The following is a 21,108-nucleotide window of genomic DNA, read 5'->3' on the forward strand; positions in this document are numbered from 1 at the left end:
AATTAGTGGCTCTCCCCATTTTCATCAGCCCTCCAGTCCCTGCACCTAAATTTCTGAGTACAAATGTACCCCTTTGGGGCACAATGTGACATCATATACACAAGATGCTAAGTGCTTTAAAAGAATACACCAGGAACACTGGGCAGGAATGGAGAAGTCTTGTGTCCACTGTCTCTGTATATTGTGCAGCAATGAACCCATTAGAAATCTAAGGTAGGTTTGTTCCATTTCTCAGGAGCTGGGAACTGAAAAATCTGCTAATCTCTAACATTTGGGGTCTTATAAATTGGAGACCAGAAAAACAATGGGCTGATTGAAATATGAACCGTTATTTTCTGTCATTGGAGCATAATTGTGCTTGAACAATCAGTGGACGTTCACTGTCTTACATGTTGGAAATGAGAGCTTGGTGCTGGCAAAAGATGTCAGCTCAACTGACAGTACTTGGTCTATTGATACTATCCACATGGAAGCCAGTTGTAATGTGTGTGTGGATGCTGTGTGTAGATTAAAAGAAAAGAAAAAAACAAAGGAACACATAGTCAAGATTAGAGAATTCCTATGCCTCTGCTCCACACTAACAGCTCTCAAGGACATTTAATAGGTTACTGCTAGTGGCAACATCCCCCCTTGTTTTATTTGCACACCAATGTAGTTCTCCAGTTTGGAACCACCATTCATATTGCTGCATCACTTTGCTTCAGTTTTCTCGTATCTCCTCCCAGTGAATGAAGCAGACAGCCCTCTGATTTCTAGTCTCAGGGAATCCAAGATTTTCACCACCTTTTCTCTCAGCAGGGTGAAAAGCTGAGCTGTCCAGATAACCAGAGATGATGTCAGCCGCTGAATCGTCAGGACATTAGAGATCTCGAGCAATTGACAGCCAAAGTTCCAGATGAGAGAAAGAAGCAGGGTGCACAGTAGCTAGCAGGAAAAAGGGGGAAAGAGATTTTTCCTGGTGAAGACATTCTTTAAACTGATGGCATTTCCAATGGGATATAAAAGGTCTAAGACCACAATGAGCATCTGGTTCTCCCCCCACGTTCTCCCAGCAGACCTGGCACATAGCAAGGAACTGCTCTAAATCACATAACAAAGAACTGATCTAAATCTCCAGTCCCCAAGCTACTCCACGTGGACAGACCCCTGAAGAGCCCCACTGAAGTCACTGGATATCCAACTGCAGGATCAACACACAAAAAACAAGATAAACAGAAGATTTATATTCATGTACTTTATAACAGGATTTTATAGCATTTGAAAGATATTTCCTACTTTACTGACATGCCAAGACCCCTTATGAGTGGATGATGTCATAAATACTTAGAGAACAGGTAGCACTGCATTAAGTGCTCTGAGTTAGATGCTTGGGACTTCAGTATTAGCAAGGAAATTGGAGAATCCTGAATTCAGGTCTTGTCAAGTAAGTGAAGAGGGCAAAATAATTTTTGAAGGAAGAGCCTGTATCTGTCAATTTTAGACTTACATGTATTCCATTATTTAGAGTCTAGAACAGCTTTAAAAACTATATTATCAATACATTCAAAAGTTACATGCTGACATGTTATATCAAAGGGAGTTTGTATACACAAGTGTAGCCTTTTAGCTGAATCAGATCACTGAGAAAACTAAAACAATGAAAGCTACTGTTTACGTGTTGTGTCTGTCTTTTGAACTAGAGCAGCTCTGCAATGCTCAGGATATTTTTTTTAATATATATAAAGGCACTCAAGTGTGTCCTTACATAGCACCTTTATCTACTACCCAGAACAGGAACCATTGGAAATGGAGAAGAGTTTGGTATGGGACAGACACAAATAAATTGCTACTTTCTGCCCTGCTGATTAAACAATCAGAATCTGAGTTTGGTTGAGGTGGTGGGGAGGAAGAGACAGGCATAAGACACACACAAAAACAGCCCTCGCATAAAGAGCTGGTATGGCCGGTCCACTCACCTTTATGGTATTATACAGGGCATTCTTCTCAAAGCGACATAGCCTTGTCCCCTGGGCCCATGACAGACTATCCAAGATTGCAGTAAAGAGGCCTTTCGTTTGGACTCTTGGTTTTGAACTCAGATAAGCCGGCCTGGGCCCCATAGGGGCCTTCATCCACATCTCCTTTTGGAACTCCACTGCAGGCATCTCACTCCAGCTTTTATTCCCTGTGGACTCATTCTCAGATTTAGGGTCTGCATTGTCATCAGACTGATCAGAAGATGGCTTCTTTATTTCTTTGGCACAGGGCAATTGGGCTGAAAACAATTTTTTTTAGTTAAATGTAAAGTAACTGTATGGGGTTGGGGTGGGAAAAAAAGAGAACAGAAGTGTTAAGTATTAGGGTACAGCAGCTGCATTTAAAGTATGGCTCTGCTGTGAAAAATTACTCTACAATTTCAAATGTGTTCAGGTTACAAGTTAGAGATGTGTTTTCCTTCTCTAAGTGCTAGTCCTACAAGCTCAGCTTGGGGTCTGAGAGTCAAGTGGGATTCCTTACCTCTAGCATATCACCACCCATAGTAGAGGTTTTGAAAGCCAATCTAGGCTCTCATACACTTGTACTTTACTATGAGACTGAACAAATGTAACCCTAGAGTTTAGTGAGCAATTCTCTTGAGGTATGAGTAGAATCCATCTCACTCTCCCACAGTTGTGCTGACTCCAAAGTTAACTACTGAAAAGTAATACGAAACATTCCACGCCATGCTAGTTCAGCTGATATGATTACTGGAGAGTGATCTGCTATTGACTGGCAGATCTTCCCTAGACCCGCTAAATCGACCGCCAGTGGATCGATATCAAAGCGTCAATCCCAGCTGTAGCATAGACCTGCCCTGAAATTTATACTGGTGGTGTAGCTTCATCAATGTAGCCATACCAGTGCAACCCACTAGATGCATTGTACCAGTGAAAACTGTCACTTGCCCTGGGGCAGCTTATGCATACCCACACCTCCACACAGAATAATTTGAAATGGCAATGAACTAAACGTGTATGTATAGCCATATCCAGACCATTATATAAATACACATATATGCACACAGGTAGGCCATGCCCTCAGCAATATTTCCATTCCACCCAGGTAACTTTGTGCTACCATCACCCCTAAGCCCTGAACCTTTCAATCACCCCAACAGTTCAGTTATATTATCCATAACAGTAAGCTTCAGGGCACATGTAACAGGACTTTAATTACATGGTAACCAGTGGGCACTGAAATATGGTTGTCACCTGCCCTGGTTTGACCAAGACAATACCAGTTGTAGTCTTTGTCCCAGAGCAATATAGCAATGGGATCCCAAAATCCCCAGGTTCCTCCCTCAGCAAATCTGTATCTACAGGACAATAAAGTGGTGAATCTTAGTTTCTGCAAAGGGGGACTCCAAGTCAAAATATAACATGTGGATGTCTGTGCACACACATGAGGGGATAAAGGATGGTTGGAGACTATCATCCTCCTTAGCTACCAGTACTTCTCATTCTGCTGGTGCCACACAGTCCAGTAAAGTCCATTCTCACTATTCCCACAGAACCCACTACAGGACTGGGCCTTACACAAGTGAAAGAAAAGCAAATTGCATCAATTTGAGCTAAAGACATGTTTTACATTAGACTTTATTCTCTTTGAAGGCAGTGCCTTTCTGAGCCTAGAATTGATTCCTGTGCGCTAATCCAGTCAATTACACTCCAAGGTTAGAACTAACAATGCCTTATCCCTTCAGGGACATCAGCAAGCCTGCTGTTAGCCACTGATATATGAGAAGGTGGACAAATACCAAGGGGGGAATCCCGAAGCCAAGGGAAACACATCAATAAATGAAAACAAACACTTTTCTCCCTTACAAAAGCTTCGTTTCAGTCCCTGTACTATTTGACAAGGCATCAGCGCTGGCACTCCTAAATAATATCATAAGTGACTGAGGAGAAGAGTAAATACTCAATAGTTATGAGATAACTCCATAATATTTGAGGTTTTACCTCAAAAAAAAAGGAGGGGAGCTTCATTTAAAATCCACAAAACACTCTTCCACACCTTTGTTAAGTTAAACCAAGCTTTTCAAAGAAAGATTAACAAAGAGAATCCACCATTGATAACAGGTCCTTCTAGCTAGACATTCTTGACTGATAAAACATCTTATATTGAGCTTGATTTTCCACATACAACCTGCTGCACTGAGAAAGCCTTTAGTTTCTTTAGGAGACAAGCTGTATTAGCCTAAAAATAGCTAGCAGAGTGCTGTAAAAGGAAAGCTAATACTTAAAGCCTTTATACAAAAGCATTTATCTATCTGATCGTAAAACTTACCTTCATTGAGTAAAAGGTGAAGCCAGATAATCAGTAGGATCAACAACAACCCAAATGGCAAACAAAACCAAAAAAAGAGAAGAGGAAAGGTCAAATCATTCACCAAAGGAACCAGAGGATACCTCATAGCTAGTTTCAGGTCAAGCTGGTTGCTTACTCTGCTTCGGTAGCTACCTTTTGGTAACATCACAGTCTGTGTCACAAAAGGACTATGCTGTCATTCTCAGCTTAGCTAGTATGAAGGACAACCCCTAGCCCACTGAGGAAGGAAACAAAAAGGATTAAGAGCAGGATGAGAAAAATCAACTGGATAGAATCTGGTTTAATTGCAATTTATATTTGCAATTAGAAGATAGCCACAAATTATGAGCCCTCCAAAGCCTATAAAAATATAATAAACAGTACTTCCATGCCTATTGTGAAAAAATAGATGACAAAGCACTTTAATATTTGTCAAAAACAAGGTGACTAGTACACCTTCAAAGGAAAGAAACCACTGCAATCAGAATCCAACCTACAGAGATGGCTAAAGAAGAAAACTTATATTTATTGAAAAGTTCTTATGTCAGGCTCCCACAACTGAGATGAGCAATAAGCAATTTTCAGAGAAACGATGGATAGATAGTATAACCATCTCAATATGTTTGAATCACTTTGTGATTCTTTTCTTTCCTTGACAAGTATAGTAGTCAGTAAGATCACTGTCCTTTAACTGTTCTTTTTTTTCCTCTTAAGAAAGGTAAAATAATTCCTTTTTATAGGAATTGTGGGTTGTAGCTTATTTCTAATCACAAGGGAGTCTGGCAGTGATTAAAGCAGGAATACTAGGAAAGAAGCCCTCGCTTTCTCATTGACCTATAGTGCAACTGTGGAAAAATCACTTAACTTCTCTCTGTGTGTTTCTCCATCAGTCAGATAAAACCATTACTAACCACTCATCTCACAGGGGGTTTGTGTTGCTTAATTAATTGTTTGTATAGCACTTGGAAAAATTGTCAGATGAAAGGGGGTATATAAGTGCACATTACTAATATTTGCATGCTTTTAATTTTCTTGTTTGTGTATACATTTGTTTTCTACAATAGTCACAACCTTTTGAATTTTTTATCACAGGTTCTCAAGGTGCTTTGTAAATTCTAATTAATTAAACCTGACAGCACCCCTGTGAGCTTGGGAAGTCTTGTTATTCCTACTTTGTACCCTGAGTAAACAAAGAAATCTGTGACCTGAGTTTTAAAGATGCTGAGTATCTGCAGCTTCCATTGACTTTCATGGGAATTGTAGGTACTCAGCATTTCTGAAAATCGGGCTATTAGTGAGTTGCCTAAGGCTAGATAGTCAGTCAGTGCTAGAGGAGGAACAAAACCCAAGACTTCTGACTCAGGTCTCTTGCTCTAACTAGACAATGCTTCTCTTAGTTACTGGTATACTAAAAATTTAGTTACAGTAAATATTTCTAAAGAAAAACTGTAGCATTAAGGCTTTGAGATAAAGTACTAAAAAGATTTGACTTCCATAATTTTTAGCTGGATGGGCTTAAGGGGAAAGCGTAGTCAGAAGAGACTCTACTCTGATCCTAGCATCATGAGTTGTGAAACTGAGAAGGGTGGCAAAGCTTGGCTTTTAAACCAGTTTTACCAGGTGTATCCTTCCAATACTGAATTGTTGCGTTAACATTATCCTTCCTGGAAAGCTGCTTAGAGTGACTTCTAGTTTAGCCACTACATTTTAGGGCCCCTTTGATCCCCCAAATCTTCCGGGTTGTCACATTTATTCTCTAAAGTGCTAGACACGCTCACACGATAGAACCGTGTGAGGGACACCTGAGAAGCAAGAGAGAGGAACCAGATCAAACACAGGGGAAACCGACGAGTCTGTTTTCACCCAGTGCTAGCAGTAAAGAAATAAGATAAAAAGTAAAATTTGATTTTAAAACTTTATCCATCGGAAATAAGCCGTTATTAGTAACAGTCGGATTTCACACTAACACAATCAAGACGTTTTTAAAATCGGTCGGTGGTTTTTAATCTCGATCAACGATACTTGACGCTCGCTCTGTTTTCTGGACTCTCGCTTAGGGAGTGCGAGGAGCCTGTTGCCCCACATGCTCTGCAAGCTGCATTAACGCAGAGGCGGCCACCTACTAAGCATTAAGCCTTCGCGGTACTGCCAGCAGCTGCCTACCCCCACCCCGAGGCCCGTTTCACCCGCCCGAGCTCCGCCCGGCCCGGAACGCTGGTGGCGGGCTCCTGTTCCCGGCCGGAGGGAGCGCGGCAGCAGCGGCGGCCCCAGGATGGCGATGGCGGCGGTGGCGGGGGGCCTGGTGTTCCAGTTCCGCGATGCCCGCTGGCTGTCGGACCCGGTGCTGGGGCCCAGCCCGGCCGTGCGCACGCCGCAGCCGGTGCCGCTAGTGATCGATAACGGCTCGTTCCAGGCGCGGGCGGGCTGGGCCTGTCCGGACCCCGAGGTGCCCGGGGAGCCGCTGCTCCGATTCCGCTCGCTCGCGGCCCGGAGCCGGGGGGCCCGGGGCGGGGCTGGCGCCGAGACCCAGGTGGGCAACGACCTGGGCAGCCCCGAGCCGCTGCGCTGGCTCCTCCGCTCGCCCTTCGACCGCAACGTGCCTGTGCAGCTGGAGCTGCAGGAGCTGCTGTTCGACCACATCTTCCAGCGCCTGGGCGTCTCCTCGCAGGTCCCGCCCGGGAGCGGGGGGCAGGGTCCGGACGTGGGGAGACCGGGGAGGGATTTGAAACCTGGGCCCCGGGGAGAGCAGGGACGGGGGCGCTAGGCCCAGGAGTGGGGAGTGGGGGGGGGGGAGACCAGATGAAACCCAGCAGAGAAGTCTGGGCAGAGGGACCTGGCTTGGGATGGTTGTGGGAAGGAGGATCCAGGAGGAGCAGAAGTGGAGAGGAGTTTCTGGTATCGCTGTTTGGGTGGGGAGGGATCGGCATGGGGAGAGTGAAGAGCCTGGGGTGGGACAGGGTTTGTGACTGAGCAATAACGGAGGGAAATGGGGGAGTTCTCAGGTAAGGCTGCAGGTGGGGTGAGACGGCCAAGGTACGGAACAGGGCATGGGTTACGGTAGCAAATCCCAAGGCACTTCTAGGTTTCCCTTTAGGGGGCTGTGTTCTGATTGTGTCCAGTGTCTTGGGTTCTTTGTTGTAAAACGAAGCGGCCCAGTCCATAGTGCACTGAGAACTGCACTGGGAGTGGGGCATTGGCTTCAGGGAGGCTCTGCAGAGTTCTTGTTGCAGGCTCTTGGTTGAGAACAGTTGTTTAGAGCCAGCCTCTAGCAAAGAGATTTGGGGGTCTAGCTGAGTGACCATCCCTCCTTGACCTAGTTGTCTGTCTTATATATCAGACTGCATTTTGTTTGTATAGTCCTTTACCATATTGTGTGCAAAAATTCCAGCCCTTTTAAGCCTTGGGTAAAGCTTTCAAAGGAGCCTATATCCCACTGACAATGAGACTTAGATTCCCAACTGCCTAAATCCATTTTGGAAATGGGAGTTGGGATCTTAAGTTACTTAGATGCATTAAAAATCTCTCTTCTTCCTAAAATTAGGACCCAGCCCATTATTCTCTACTAGTTGAAGTAATGGTGGAATGTATAGGGTAGACAGGGCTCAGATATTTTTATTACTCTGTCACTTAATCCTGACTTTTATAGTTGTTTATTTAAAAAAAAAAAAGTATACCAATCATTGTACTGCCTTGCTCGGAGGTATTGCTGGTACCCATAAGTATTTGCATTATGCTCCTTAAGTAGGGTTGAGGGTGACTAATAAAAGATATATGCAGATAAAGAATGAAAGTACTTTTTATTTAAGTTCTATATGCAAAATAACTAGAAATGAGAGAAGACCCATCTGTATTATGTGTTGATCACATGAACATCATAATCCTCTTATTATCTTCTCTGTCCCATGGCTCTGCTACAGGGTTGTGTTGACCATCCAGTCGTTTTAACAGAAGCAGTGTGCAATCCTCTATATTCACGGCAAATGATGTCGGAGCTCCTGTTTGAATGTTACCAGGTCCCAAAGGTTTCATATGGAGTGGACAGTATGTACAGCTTCCACCACAACAGGAGGCAGGAGTGGCCTTGCAACAGTCTGATAGTGGCTTCTGGTTATCAGTGCACGCACATTTTGCCAGTCTTAGAGGGCAGGTGAGTGACGCTCTAGCACAGGTGGCCACTGGTTTCTACAAAGTGATGCACAGCGGTCTTATTTTGAATACAGAAGTGCAGGCAGCAGATACACCAGGTTTCCTCATTGTGTGTCTTGCTCAAAACAGATGCTGGGACCTGAACTCTTTGCAGGCTCAAATGTCTATTAAAGACAAGAAAGGATGGGTGCAGTCAACCTTCCAGTAGCAAGATTTGGGCTCTAATATACTTGAATGCTGGGGTGAAGCGTACTCTTTGTGGAATACATACAATGCATTTCTTTATTGTTACAGTGCATAAATCCATGTTTCTAAAATAAAGGCGCACAATAATCTTTCTACTAGTAAAATATCAGACACAGTAGAAAAGGTACATATGTTGTGTTTACTGAGATTGTTTAAACAGTCAAAAAGACTGGGTCAGACTTGTGAAGCCCTCACCTGGGCTTTGCCATACTGATCAGACCATTGATCCATGCATTCCTGTAACCTTCCTGCCATAAGTGGTCCTGTGGTCTATACTTGATGCTTCAGGGAAAATCAAACTTTGTTCACATGATGCACATGGCCAGTTGTGTAATGCTGTACAGGGAAGGGGGCTTTCTCTAGCAGTCAGTTACTCCATGAAGTAGGAAAATTTGGGCTTCTATTAGCCGGCATAGCTAGACATACTGTTTTTCACAAAATAGTGTAGTCCAGTGTTTCTCAACCAGGGGTATGCAGAGGTCTTCCAGGGGGGTTCTCAACTCCTTTAGATCAGTGTTTCTCAACCTAGCGGTTGCAACCCCCAGGGGGATCACAGGATGGGTTTAGAGGGTCACAAGTCAGGACCAGCCCTAGGAGGTGGCAAGCAGGGAAATTGCCTGGGGTACCACGTCATAGGAGGCCCTGCAAAGCTAAGTTACCTGTTTCAGCCCTGGGCGGGAGGGCTCCAGCTTCAGACATGGCTCACAAGTGAAAAACAGGCTCAAGTATCACACTGGAATGTAAGTGGAATATACATATTGTAATCAATTTATTTTATAATTATATGGTACAAATGAGAAAGTAAACAATTTTTCAGTAATAGTGTGCTGAGACACTTTTGTATTTTTGTCTGATTTTTGTAAGTAAGTAGTTTTTAAGGGAGGTGAAACTTGGGGTACGCAAGACAAATCAGACTCCTGAAAGGGGTACAGTAGTCTGGAAAGGTTGAGAGCCACTGGTCTAGTTGAGGTGACTCTGAACCTCATGGCCATGGATTCTGCAAGCTGATTGTACATTGGGGGAAGATTAATCCACTGTGACCAAGTATTTCCTTATGGTGTTAATTTTGTTATATGCTCTGTTGGTAATCTACTGCAACTCTTGTATTCAAGTATTTCTTAATCAATTTTCCCCCTTTCCAGTATTCCCCCCCCCCCTTTTTTTAATGGAGCTGAAATGAATGTGACTGTACCTGTTTTGAGTCCCATTGCTTAGAAGTATTGTGATCCTATGGGATTTCCAGGTCTCAGTGAGCACAGAAACATTCTGTGCCCAATCATCTTTGATATTTTCCCTTCTGTAAAGCCAATTCTACACCTGTTCTGTCCCCCCGCCCACCCCTGACCTCCCAAAAACCCAGCAAACCAACACAAGCTGACAGTGGGGGCTTTTTGCAAACAAAAGTGAAACTTACAAAGCTTTTTGAATATTGCCTATAGTTGGTAGTGTTGGAGGGTAGCAAAGGTGTTGAATCTGCTATGTATTTGCCTACTTATTTATAATCAATATTATTTCCCTTGTGATTAAAAGAGATGTTTCATGCTGTGAAGTTCTGGACTTCTCTAGTTTCCTTTGCCTGCCTTTTTTGCATTGTGTTAGATTGGATGCTAAAAACTGCAAACGTATCAATCTTGGCGGATGCCAGGCAGCTGTGTATCTTCAGCGCCTTCTGCAGCTGAAATACCCTGGGCATTTTGCTGCCATCACTCTCAGCCGTATGGAGGAAATACTGCATGAACACAGCTATATTGCAGAGGATTATATAGAAGGTAAGGCTGGGTGTAAATCATAACCACACAATTTTCATTCAAGTTTGATCCTGTCCTCTACCTCATTGTCAGGTAGACAGAATTCTCCTTTTACTGAGATTCTGACAGTCTTCATATATAAAGCAGTTAAGCCTTCATAGCTTCCTCTGCATTAGTCCAGCTTGTAGAACATGTGGGACAACAGTTTTTCATAGCAATCCATAAAGGAGAGTCCATAAAATAGAGAAAATTTAAAGTAATGTTTATCAAGATAAAACTCATGTGCTATGTTAAAAACATTTTATTGTTGGTTTAAAATCCCTCTGTTACTAATAACTGGGATTGTTTCAAATGGGTAAATTTTAAAATCAAATTTTACTTTTTATCATTTCTTTACTGCTAGCATTGGGTGAAAATAGATTGGTCAGCTTCACTTTGTTTCTGATCTGGTTCACTCTCTGCTTCTTATGTATCCATAATACATTTCTATCAGGTTAGGGCTACTAGCATTTCAGAGAATGAATCTGATAGACTAATACACACAATCTTGTAAAGGAGCCCTAAAATTGTTGTAGCTAAGCTAGAAATCACTCTAGACAGCTTTCAAAGAAGGATACATTCAAAGGATGGGTACTTTCTAGAATAATTTTATTTATATATTTTTGTGTTTTAAAAAATACTACTTCAAGAAAAAATCCTGCACACTAAAAGAGTCTGCAAGGGACTGTGGAAATGCACGGAGACATGCAACCTGGGCAGAATGGCTTTAAGAATGAATTAGGGCTCTGTTCACCACTTCTCTATTGCATGCTTTTTGCATTCTAGCGATCAGGATTCAGTGAGACAGACTGGAAGACACTTGATCTGTGTATGCAATCTAATGCTCTTGCATTCAGTAGGTGCTACTTTGAGGGGGCAGCTACAGGGAACGATGGTTGGCTAGGCAGTAGAGAAGGGTCCCAAACTAAATTGCTGCTTCTTACAGCGTTCTTTAATGTGGGAACTTGCAGAACGAGGTGTGCACAAGATAACGTGTCAGCCTGGCAAATAGATTATTTGCTTTCAAAATATTCCCACAGAGCTGCAGAAGTGGAGGTCTCCTGAGTACTATGAGAACAACGTGCACAAGATGCAGCTGCCCTTTTCCAGCAAACTCCTCGGTAGCACCCTGACATCGGAGGAGAAGCAGGAGAGGCGGCAGCAGCAGCTACGTAGGCTCCAAGAGCTTAATGCACGCCGGCGGGAGGAGAAACTGCAGCTTGACCAAGAGAGGCTGGACAGGTTGCTCTATGTGCAGGTAGTTATGGAAGATGTGTTTTGGGGGTGGAGGGTACTGCTCTCAGAGCCCTAATAACCTGGGAATGTTTCTGGCACTGTTTCACGTACAGCACATTGAAGACTTAGCAGTTACCCTGTTAAGGCAACAAGTCTGCATCACAACACATGGAATTGTGTGTTATTTACAACAGCAAGGGGAACTTTCCAGTGCCTTTCGCTGCACTTCTAACTGTCCTGCACTGTTGGCAATCATTACCTGCTTATTGGGGGGATCTCTCTGCAGGAACTGCTAGAAGATGGTCAGATGGATCAGTTTCACAAAGCTTTGGTTGAACTGAACATGGACTCCGCAGAGGAACTGCAGTCATACATCCACAAGCTGAGCCTGGCCATTGAACAAACCAAGCAGAAGATCCTACAGGCAGAAGTCAGCATTGAAGTGGATGTTGTGGATAGCAAACCAGAGGTACGGCGTTGAAGCCAGGTTACTTCTGTTACTACATGTAATGCACTCAAGATTACATATCCTGAGAGTTTCTCCATTCTCTAGACTATTCTTGTGACTGAACAGCTCTTCCCTTTAGCAACGTGCAACTCCCTATTGATTTGACTACTGCTGCCCTGCCCCACTGCCACCCCTCTTCCCACCTGGCTACGGGTAGGTCTGAAGCTGGCTTTGTGGTTTTGCCTGAAATTCACAACTCTTCATATGTTCAGCACCCAGTATCCTCACACATCTCTTAGGTGTCTGTTTAGTTTATATTCTAGTACAAAAATCAGATCAGCCATCCTGACACCTTAGTTAAACTGTACAATTATCTGGGATGAACATGCTTCCCTGGTTCCTCCCAGAGCTGATTAGGAGGGTGGGGGAAGGAGAAAGTATCTTCATTGGGATTGGGGCAAGGGCAGTCAGAGGGGATGAATGTTTTCCTTTCCTTCTTTTCAACACATGCTCTAAGCAGCACCTATAACTTAGTATTGTTATACAGTGTATCCCTATTTGCAGCACCTAGCACCACCTTCTCCCCTCCTCCTTTGTACTCCAGGCACAGCACTCGGCCGAACCCTACCCATAAAAAAATTAGGAACAATGTATTGTTAGATTTATGAAATATGAGTGGAAGTGTCCATCCCATGTTCTGGGTATCTTCACATACTCCTGTTTCAGAAGGCCTGGGGTAGGGGGCAGGGGAATTGCCCCCAAAATCTGCTCAGAAAGATCGGAATGGAGAGCCTGTCTATCCTAAGGGAATAAAAGCCAGGATTCAGGAATAGTTAATTACATTGTGTACCATGTGCTGTGCCTGTGGCCATCCGGCAACTGGCCCACATTTTCCTATCTTTTGCTACTTTCTTCCCTCTTGGGTATTTGTCTTATTTTGTCTTTTAAAAGAAACCTAAATGTTTAACAGACCTTCAGCTAACAGCATCCATCTAAAATTAACTCTTCCCAAAACCATGGGATGCCATTTAAGACTTTTGAGTGAGAGTTTTTGTTTTTTGTTTTTTTTTTAAATTCCTCTCTTCCCATTTTAAAAAGGGTATGAGGGGATTTGTTAACCTACTCAGACCATTTAAAACTTAGCTTTTTTCCCGTTGTTTGCTCAGTGTTTCAAAATAGCCTGTTTGGTGTACAACAGGCAAAGCCCAAGTCCTCTACAACAAACCCCAAACCCAAATTACTGTTTATTGTAGAAGTAAATGGGGTAATTTAAAAAGTTACCCTAAAAATCTTTCCCAGTTCTCAAGAGTACTGTAGGACCACAGCTAAAGGTATCATTGCTCAGCAAAGAGCTTTGAAGCCATGACCATCCCTATGTCTGACAGAATGTCCTTGTGGCCTTTTTGGCACAATATACCTAGACTGTTGCTTGTCTGAAACTAGGCAACTCCAAGACTCATGTGGCAGCTATGTAACCAGTAAGTGTTTATTTTCCAGACCCACACAAACAAGGTGAGGAACTGTGGTAATTATAGAGCAGTTAAAATCTGGTACATTTCCAGTTCTTTTAATAGGTCTTAAAAATCTATTTTAATAAGATTTAATGTAGACTTTGGATAGCAGAGACCCTTTCTTCTAACAAGGCTAATTCAGGGGGATGGGTGGTCGGTCTGTTGAATAGGAGGCTTAATGTGTGAGTTGGCATCTTGATCAGGAGTTAAAGGGCTTTGTGGAATTTATTCTGTGTGTATATGTATGTATATATAATGTTCCCTGGTTTGGGTTTCTCTTCAGTGCCTGAGAATTTTTAATGCTTGTATAAGCGTATTGCAGAGATGAGGTTTCAGGCAGCAGGGCAGGATCAGGCTAACAGGCCATTGTTTCCTCAGAATCCCAGCCTGTTATAGACTGTTATCAGAGCTAAGGTCAGTGAAATAACTGATCCTCTTGGTTTCCTTTTTCCAGACCCTGGACCTGGACCCTTTGGGCAGTGAACAGTCCCTGGAGGATGTGGAAAGCATTCATGAGTTTGAGCCTTTGTTTGCTGAGGATCAGCCTGAAGTTGAGAAGCCAGTTACCACAGTGGAGGTTTGACTCTTTATAATCTTTCCTCGCTTCATAGGGATTGCCCTACCAGTCGAGACCAATTGTCCAGTGGGTCTACTATCCTAGCTCAATAGCAGCCAATGCTGGATGCATTAGAGAAAGTCTAATGTTCCAGGGGGCAAGGAACCTATGGAGGAAACTTCTTCCCAACCACAGTTGATCAGTTATATTCTGGTGCATGAGGATTGATGGCTCTTGTGATTTTTTTTTTTTTGTCCTAGCTAATGTAGCTGCCCATGCTTACTCAAAAAGTGTAATCATATTTTGAAACTTACTGTTTGCCTCTGCAGCCACAATTAAATAATAGAGGCATACTAGAAGTTTGCGTGTTTCAGCTGACTGATTTGAAACTGGTGTGCAGCCAAGAAACTAAATGAAAAGACTCTGATCTTTTTTTACTCCATTAAAAAGATGAACATTAGTGAGGAGAAATGTTTTACAGCTTGTGAGAATCTCTTATAAACAATGGTTCATTAGAAAGAAATATTAAATGTTTGAAAAATAGAGTTGATGGTTGTCCTCTTGCAGTCAGCTTGATACATTGCACAGATGCTTTAATTTCATTCTTTATGAATATGTCCTTCAAGCAAGCGAGACTTGGCTGCTAGCATTGTAGCTGACTGGGCTTCTTGCTACCAGTTTAACCCTGTCCACACTAGAAACACAAACATGTTAGCTACAGCAGTATGTCAGTGTAGCTTTTGCTAGTAGGGTTCTGACATTGTTTCCCTCAACGACATAGGCAGGGATTTATTTATTTTTTTTCCCTGAGAAATTTTAATAGAAAATGGTGCTAACAGGCTGTTACCCTATGTCAGGTGCTGGTCTATAGCACAGTTCTGTTGGCAGCTTCGTCAGAAAAAGGTCCCTGTTGATGTTGGCGAGGCAAACAGCGCTAAAGCTCTGCTAACACGGCTCTGTTACCAGTGACTTTGGCCATATCTAAAAAGGGCAAACAACCTTGCTTAGCTGACTTTTACAATAGAATCTGGCTCAGTAGCATGGATGGGGATAAACCCAGTGCTAACTGGCTAGACCGCAGCTCCAGCCTATGTCGCTATTAGGCGCTTGTCTGCATTAGCCTTGTTCTTTCATTTGACTGTTGCTGCCACTGATGGTAGCAACAGCGAGAGCACTAGTATAGACAAGGCCCCAGTGGAGGTTTTAACAAAGTAATATGACTTTTAACCTTGCTTAGGGCAGACCTATGTGAAACGGTGGCTTAAAAGTGTGGGCAACCATTAGTGCCTTCAAGCTCAAATTGTAACAACAGTAAGAAAAAGGTCCAGTATAGATGCAGCCTGTTAGGGCTGAAGCCTGGCTTTATAACATGATTTGGCCCTTCCCACGCTGGCTGGCCAAACCATGTTACCACCTGGCTTGCCCAGAACTGTACTGAAAGCGCGGTTGTCAGACCTCTGCCCTGTGTAGCTGGTGCCTTTGTAATCCATTTAAGCAGCAATCTGCTGGGAAAATAGGAAACAGGGAAACAAAGTGCATAGTGATTATGGATTACAACACTGATGTTGCCTGATGGTCCCTTCTGGTTTGTCTGTCCCTAAAATCTCAGGGCTTCAGCCAGTCACCTTCAAGGGTCAGGAAGGGATTTCCCCCCCCCCAATGTAACCTGGAGTCTTTTTGTCTCCTTCCTCTGAAGCATCAGAGATGGCCATAGCTGGGGCACTGGATGGGGACGACCAGTGCTCTCAGATGGTACTGAGCATGCTCTTTCTCAGGTGCTTGGCTGGCTAGTTCGTGTTCATGTGGTCCATGTCTAACTGATTGCTATGTATGACCTGTTGGGGGGCTAGGGGGAGGCAAGGCGCGGTTGCCACCTTCAGCCTGGGATGCAGGTCTCTTGCCAGGATAATCGAGTATACCTCACTTAATTCCCTGCCATTGCAGAAACCTCAAATTTGGTGCACCTCAGTACATCCTATTCTCTGCCTGTGGCACATAATAGTTTAGTCTTCTGAGGGCTGTAATATCTTGGTGTCATTTCAGTTGTTGGGTTTTGTGTGCCTGTGCCGGGTGGTGTTGGTGGCCTGTGATGTACAGGAGATCAGAATAAATCATCTGGTTGTCCCTTCAGGGCTTAAATTCTATGATTCTGACACTGTAGTCCCCCAACATGATTAAAACACACTTTGGCCTTGCAATGTAGATAGAACGGAACCATGATTCAACCATATTGATTATGTTCTACAGACCTGCAAGGCTCAAGCCCTATTGCACTATAGGAACACAGGTAAAACATGAGTTAGTCCTATCTATGCTGCCAAGTTAAACTGTGTGAGAACAGTCAGGGCACTGCTGTTTTGTAATCAGGTCCCACAACATAGTAGTTAGGGAGGCATACTCTGAGGGAGGGGAAAACATAGTGGGAAAAGATAGGTAATATTTAATGTCTTGTATTTAAAGCCCGTGTTTAACCTGGCAGAGTACCACCAGCTTTTTCTTGGTACGGAGAGAATCAGGGTTCCAGAAATTCTCTTCCAACCCTCTCTGATAGGAGAAGAGCAGGCGGGCATAGCAGAAACCATGCAGTACGTCCTGGACAGGTGAGTTAGCAAAACTGCTTGGCTCCCTGCAGGCTTTGTTTGCCAAAATGGAATTAACTCCCTTAGGCTAAACTGAAAACAGATTAAGGGCCCAATCCCACTAAAATTCACTTTGGTCTGGGCATCTAACTCCCTTAAATTCCTCTGAAAATCCTCATCTTAGTTTTGAATTTCAGCTCTCACCGTTTGGGTCAAAACAGCTGCTTGCTTGTCAGCACAGGTATTCAAATCCTCTTTTCTTTTGCCGGCCTTAGTTGATCCACAATGCTCCACGTGGCCTTTGTGTTCTGGATTGCATCGTTAGTGACCGAGTAACACTAACTCCTGTGCTAGCCTAAGTAGATACAGATGCCAGCAATAAAACCTTCTAGGAATCTGAATCACGACACTACAACCTGGAGTGGGTCAGGATTAGAATAGCCAAGGGGCTTGCAAAACTGTGTAGAGCAGTGGTTCACAAACTTGTTCCGCCGCTTGTGCAGGGAAAGCCCCTGGTGAGCCGGGCCGGTTTGTTTACCTGCCGTGTCCGCAGGTTCAGCCGATCATGGCTCCCAGTGGCCGCAGTTCGTTGCTCAAGGCCAATCGGAGCCGCTGGAAGCGGCGTGGGCCAAGGTACATACTGGGGAGGGATACCTCAGTGGTTTGAGCATTGGCCTGCTAAACCCAGGGTTGTGAGTTCAATCCTTGAAGCGGCCACTTAGGGATTGGGGCAAAATCAGTAGTTGGTCCTGCTAGTGAAGACAGGGGGCTGGACTCAATGACCCTTCTGGGTCCCTTCAAGCTCTGAGATAGGTATATCTCAAATTTTATATATATATATATATATATAAAAAATTGAGATACACCTATTTGAGTTATACCTATTTTTTAATGACTTTGTCTGCCACCTCTGCAAACTTCTGGCTGTCTACAGGAAAACAAATATGAGCACCAGGTGTGGTATTCATGAAGCAAGGACTGTCTGCTTATGTCCAAAGAAATCTCGCTTGATGTTGAGGTGGCAGTATTCTTCTCCATAGCTATTCACTCGTTGCAGTGAGATGCTCCCAAAGTTGAAGCATTGGTTTTCTTCCTGCAGGTATCCAAAGGAGCAACAGGCTTTACTTGTCCAGAATGTCTTCCTCACTGGTGGAAATACAATGTACCCTGGACTGAAAGCCAGAATCCAGAAGGAGCTACTTGAAATGAGGCCATTCCAGTCGTCTTTTCAGGTGCGGTATTAGCTGTGAAAATGCACAAGCTCACAGTGTATTCCGTTAAAAAATCAGCAAGGTATGCGTAGGAGAAGTGTGAGATGAAATCTAAGTCTCCTGTATGTTTTTGTAATGACACTTGCAAGGTCCTTCCTACCCATCTCAAAACAACTTGCACAGCTTTTCCCATAATCTTCCATTACTTTTTAAATAGCAGACTGGCCTATAGACAGTATAAAATGACTGATGTAATCATAGTCTATTAGTTTAATATCTGTTGCTTTGCAATTTGATGACTTTACATAGCACTGGCCTTCATATGACTGACCAGTGTAGAAACATGGATGCAGCCATGTTTTTGGCAGTTGTAATAAGGGTTACTGTTGAATGCCACTCACTATTTTTCTGTATATTAACCACCTTTGGGTGGCTTTCTTCTAATCATGTAATCCCCTTCTTTGCTGCTGTGCTCCATGTAGTTCTGCTGTACACAGCTGAAGGTGAATTCGGGGCTGCCAGCTTCCTCACAGCAACATAGTGCCAGCTTTTGGTGTCCCTACTTCTTTACTCTTTGGTCTCTTGATATAGTCTCTTCCTTTCTCTTTTTTCTTCCCAGCAACCTCCCTTGCCCCTGTGTTCCCATCAGGCCTACCCACCCCCCCATGAGGTGACACTCCCTGTTAGTGCACTACATCCAACATGCTTGCATTGCTATTCCCAGCTGCACTGTAGTGCCATACAGCTGGATGTTGACTTTCAGGGAGTGAGAGTTAAGTGCTTGGAACACAAGCAAGTAGGTTCCCAGCTATTTGATCATATTAAATGCAGGATCACTGTAGCCAATAAGTGAGGTAGAATAAGTCGGCAGTTCTTAAACTGTGTTCTGGAAAGCTGACTGGTTACATTGTGCTGACGTCTCTGGTTTCCTGCTGCTGACTCAAAAAACAAAACAAAAAACCACCAAGTAAAAAACCTAAGCACCCTATAAGTACTTCCTTATTAAGCAATTATTGTAGTTGCCGCATGGATTTTATGTGATCATATATGGGAAGGGCAGTGTCAACACGATGATCTTCCCAGTAAGATGTGGTCCACACTGTAGAAGCCCCTGCCATAAATTCTTCATTTTAACATTGATATCTCTTGAATCAGGGGTGGTGCTGGGAGTCTCCTAGAAAAGGGCAATGCCAGTGGAATGTGATACAGTGCAAGCTTGTCCAGTACAGCATTCCTTCCTGTTAATCCGCAGTTCCTCTCTGCTGTTCTAGTCCTAGGTTGCCAGACCATTCTGCCAATGCACTTAACCTGTGCTACCCCACCACCACTGTTCTAATCTTGGCCTTCCACTTGTTCTGAACCCTGTGGTGGGATTTTTGATGTACCACCAAACCCACTGGGGATTTGTCTTCACAAGCCAAAGAACAATACTTTGACCTCCCCATGACTTCCAGGACATTGAGTGAGATTGGCTCAAACTTTTAAACGTAATGTATGGAATATTGCAGTATGTAGATTTGATTTTGTGAAGTAAGTTAAGGGGCTACTCTCTCCCAGAGTCTCCCTTGTTTTCAGGGTTCACCTCTATTGACAGACCTCTTCTTTGTGCCTTCTGCTGTGTAGGTTCACCTTGCTTCCAATCCCATTCTGGATGCTTGGTATGGAGCTAGGGATTGGGCACTGGAATATGTGAACCATGAAGAAGGCTGGATAACCAGAAAAGATTATGAAGAAAAAGGGGGCGAATACCTCAAGGAGCACTGTGCCTCAAATGTCTATGTCCCCATTCGCCTTCCAAAACAGGCTCCACGGACAACTGAAGCTTTAGCACCCACCAAAGTACTGGCGGCTAGTGTAGGCAATCCCTGTGACCTGGCATAGCAGAGAGACTTTGACCACACACCCAGGATTAAAGTGACTGCATGCCAAGCAAGGGAATAGTTGCTACCCCTGCACAGTAAACTCACCACGGACTGCAGGCTGGAGCCTAGCACAGAGCATTTAGCACTTTGGGTAGCAATTTTCTCTTGAACAATCAGGAGTGGGAGCTGTTCTGTGTCTCTAGAGCAGCAGCTGGCCTTGTCAAAACACTGTAACATGGAAGCTTTTGGCAGCTCCATGTCTGATGTTGCCTGCACAGAATATGGGACTATGCATCTATTCTATGAGGAATCGAGCAAAAGGATGAATACAGAAGATAAATATTTCAGATGGAAAAACATGATCAACCTCTTGGAATTTGATAGTTATATTACAGAATATGTTTTTTAGAATTCTTCTTCAAATAAAAGAAGATTTTTTTTACTTTTTTTTGTGATGCTGTTTTATTAAATGACTTAATCTAGAAGCAGGATTTATAACGTAGCAGTCCAGCAGGGGTCTCTCTTGCCCATTACTGTATGAGTGGTTTGTAAGAAGACCAGCACACTTCATTGGTATTAGAAAACATAAAGCTGGGCTGATGCACTGGCTCTAATCCTTGTTGCTTTGACCATCGATTTTTTTTGTTTCCTCCTCCCACCCTCCAAATAAGTAATGTTTTGAATCCGCAGCCATAATTGGCTTTTATTAATCATTTGTTTTAATCACTGTCCCCTTTAGGAGTGGGGCCACTTGTGTTAATTGCAGTTGAAGTCTGAAGATATCCCCGGCCTAAAGACCTTACAATCTGATGGGCTTGCCAGATCCTTACCTATACCTAGGATCCAGCAGAGGAGAGGTGCAGGTCAGAGTGGCCCCTTGATCTACCAATAGTTTTGAGACAATAGGCCCGAGAGATGTGACCTGACTGGTTCTCCTCCTCTTCTCTCCCAGAGTCCGCCCCTGTTGTGGAATACCAGTTTAAGACCATCTTGCTGTGCCTATAGGTTTTAGAGCAATCTGAAAGTTAAAAGCTCATAATATATGGACTTTGACATTGGGAACCCCTTGATCAAATGACCCCACCTCTGCACCACAAGCTCTACCCCAGCCCTTTTTCTGGCCCACTAGTCTTCTATGCATGTAGATCTGAAGTCAGCAGTTCACTGGGGAGGGGAGTTCTGTATCTGAGGAATCCCTGG

At 43.7% G+C, this 21,108-nt stretch overlaps 2 protein-coding genes across 4 annotated transcripts; one reads left to right on the plus strand and one right to left on the minus strand.

Moving 5' to 3' along the window:
- Positions 1-396: 396 nt before the first annotated feature.
- ADIG (adipogenin) lies at positions 397-4,764 on the minus strand. Of its 2 annotated transcripts, none has more exons than XM_039497784.1 (3): positions 4,480-4,764; positions 1,956-2,254; positions 397-924 (listed from the first exon to the last, which is right to left on the minus strand). In XM_039497784.1, the coding sequence occupies exons 1-3, from the start codon at positions 4,490-4,492 to the stop codon at positions 691-693; spliced, it is 546 nt and encodes a 181-aa protein (XP_039353718.1). In that variant the 5' UTR covers positions 4,493-4,764; the 3' UTR covers positions 397-690. The 2 variants fall into 2 exon arrangements, with proteins under 2 accessions (XP_039353718.1, XP_039353717.1); XM_039497783.1 differs by lacking the exon at positions 4,480-4,764 and adding an exon at positions 4,306-4,472.
- A 1,503-nt stretch (positions 4,765-6,267) lies between these two features.
- ACTR5 (actin related protein 5) lies at positions 6,268-20,354 on the plus strand. 2 transcript variants are annotated; one of them, XM_039497781.1, is made up of 9 exons: positions 6,268-6,994; positions 8,244-8,473; positions 10,318-10,487; positions 11,546-11,763; positions 12,028-12,210; positions 14,155-14,277; positions 16,717-16,856; positions 17,935-18,067; positions 19,670-20,354. In XM_039497781.1, exons 1-9 carry the CDS (start codon positions 6,599-6,601, stop codon positions 19,925-19,927), a joined length of 1,851 nt encoding a protein of 616 aa, XP_039353715.1. In that variant the 5' UTR covers positions 6,268-6,598; the 3' UTR covers positions 19,928-20,354. The 2 variants fall into 2 exon arrangements, with proteins under 2 accessions (XP_039353715.1, XP_039353716.1); XM_039497782.1 differs by having other exon boundaries at positions 6,270-6,856.
- Positions 20,355-21,108: the final 754 nt, after the last annotated feature.

The sequence above is a fragment of the Mauremys reevesii genome, linkage group 13 (genome assembly GCF_016161935.1).
Source record: "Mauremys reevesii isolate NIE-2019 linkage group 13, ASM1616193v1, whole genome shotgun sequence".
Taxonomy (NCBI): Eukaryota; Metazoa; Chordata; order Testudines; family Geoemydidae; genus Mauremys; species Mauremys reevesii.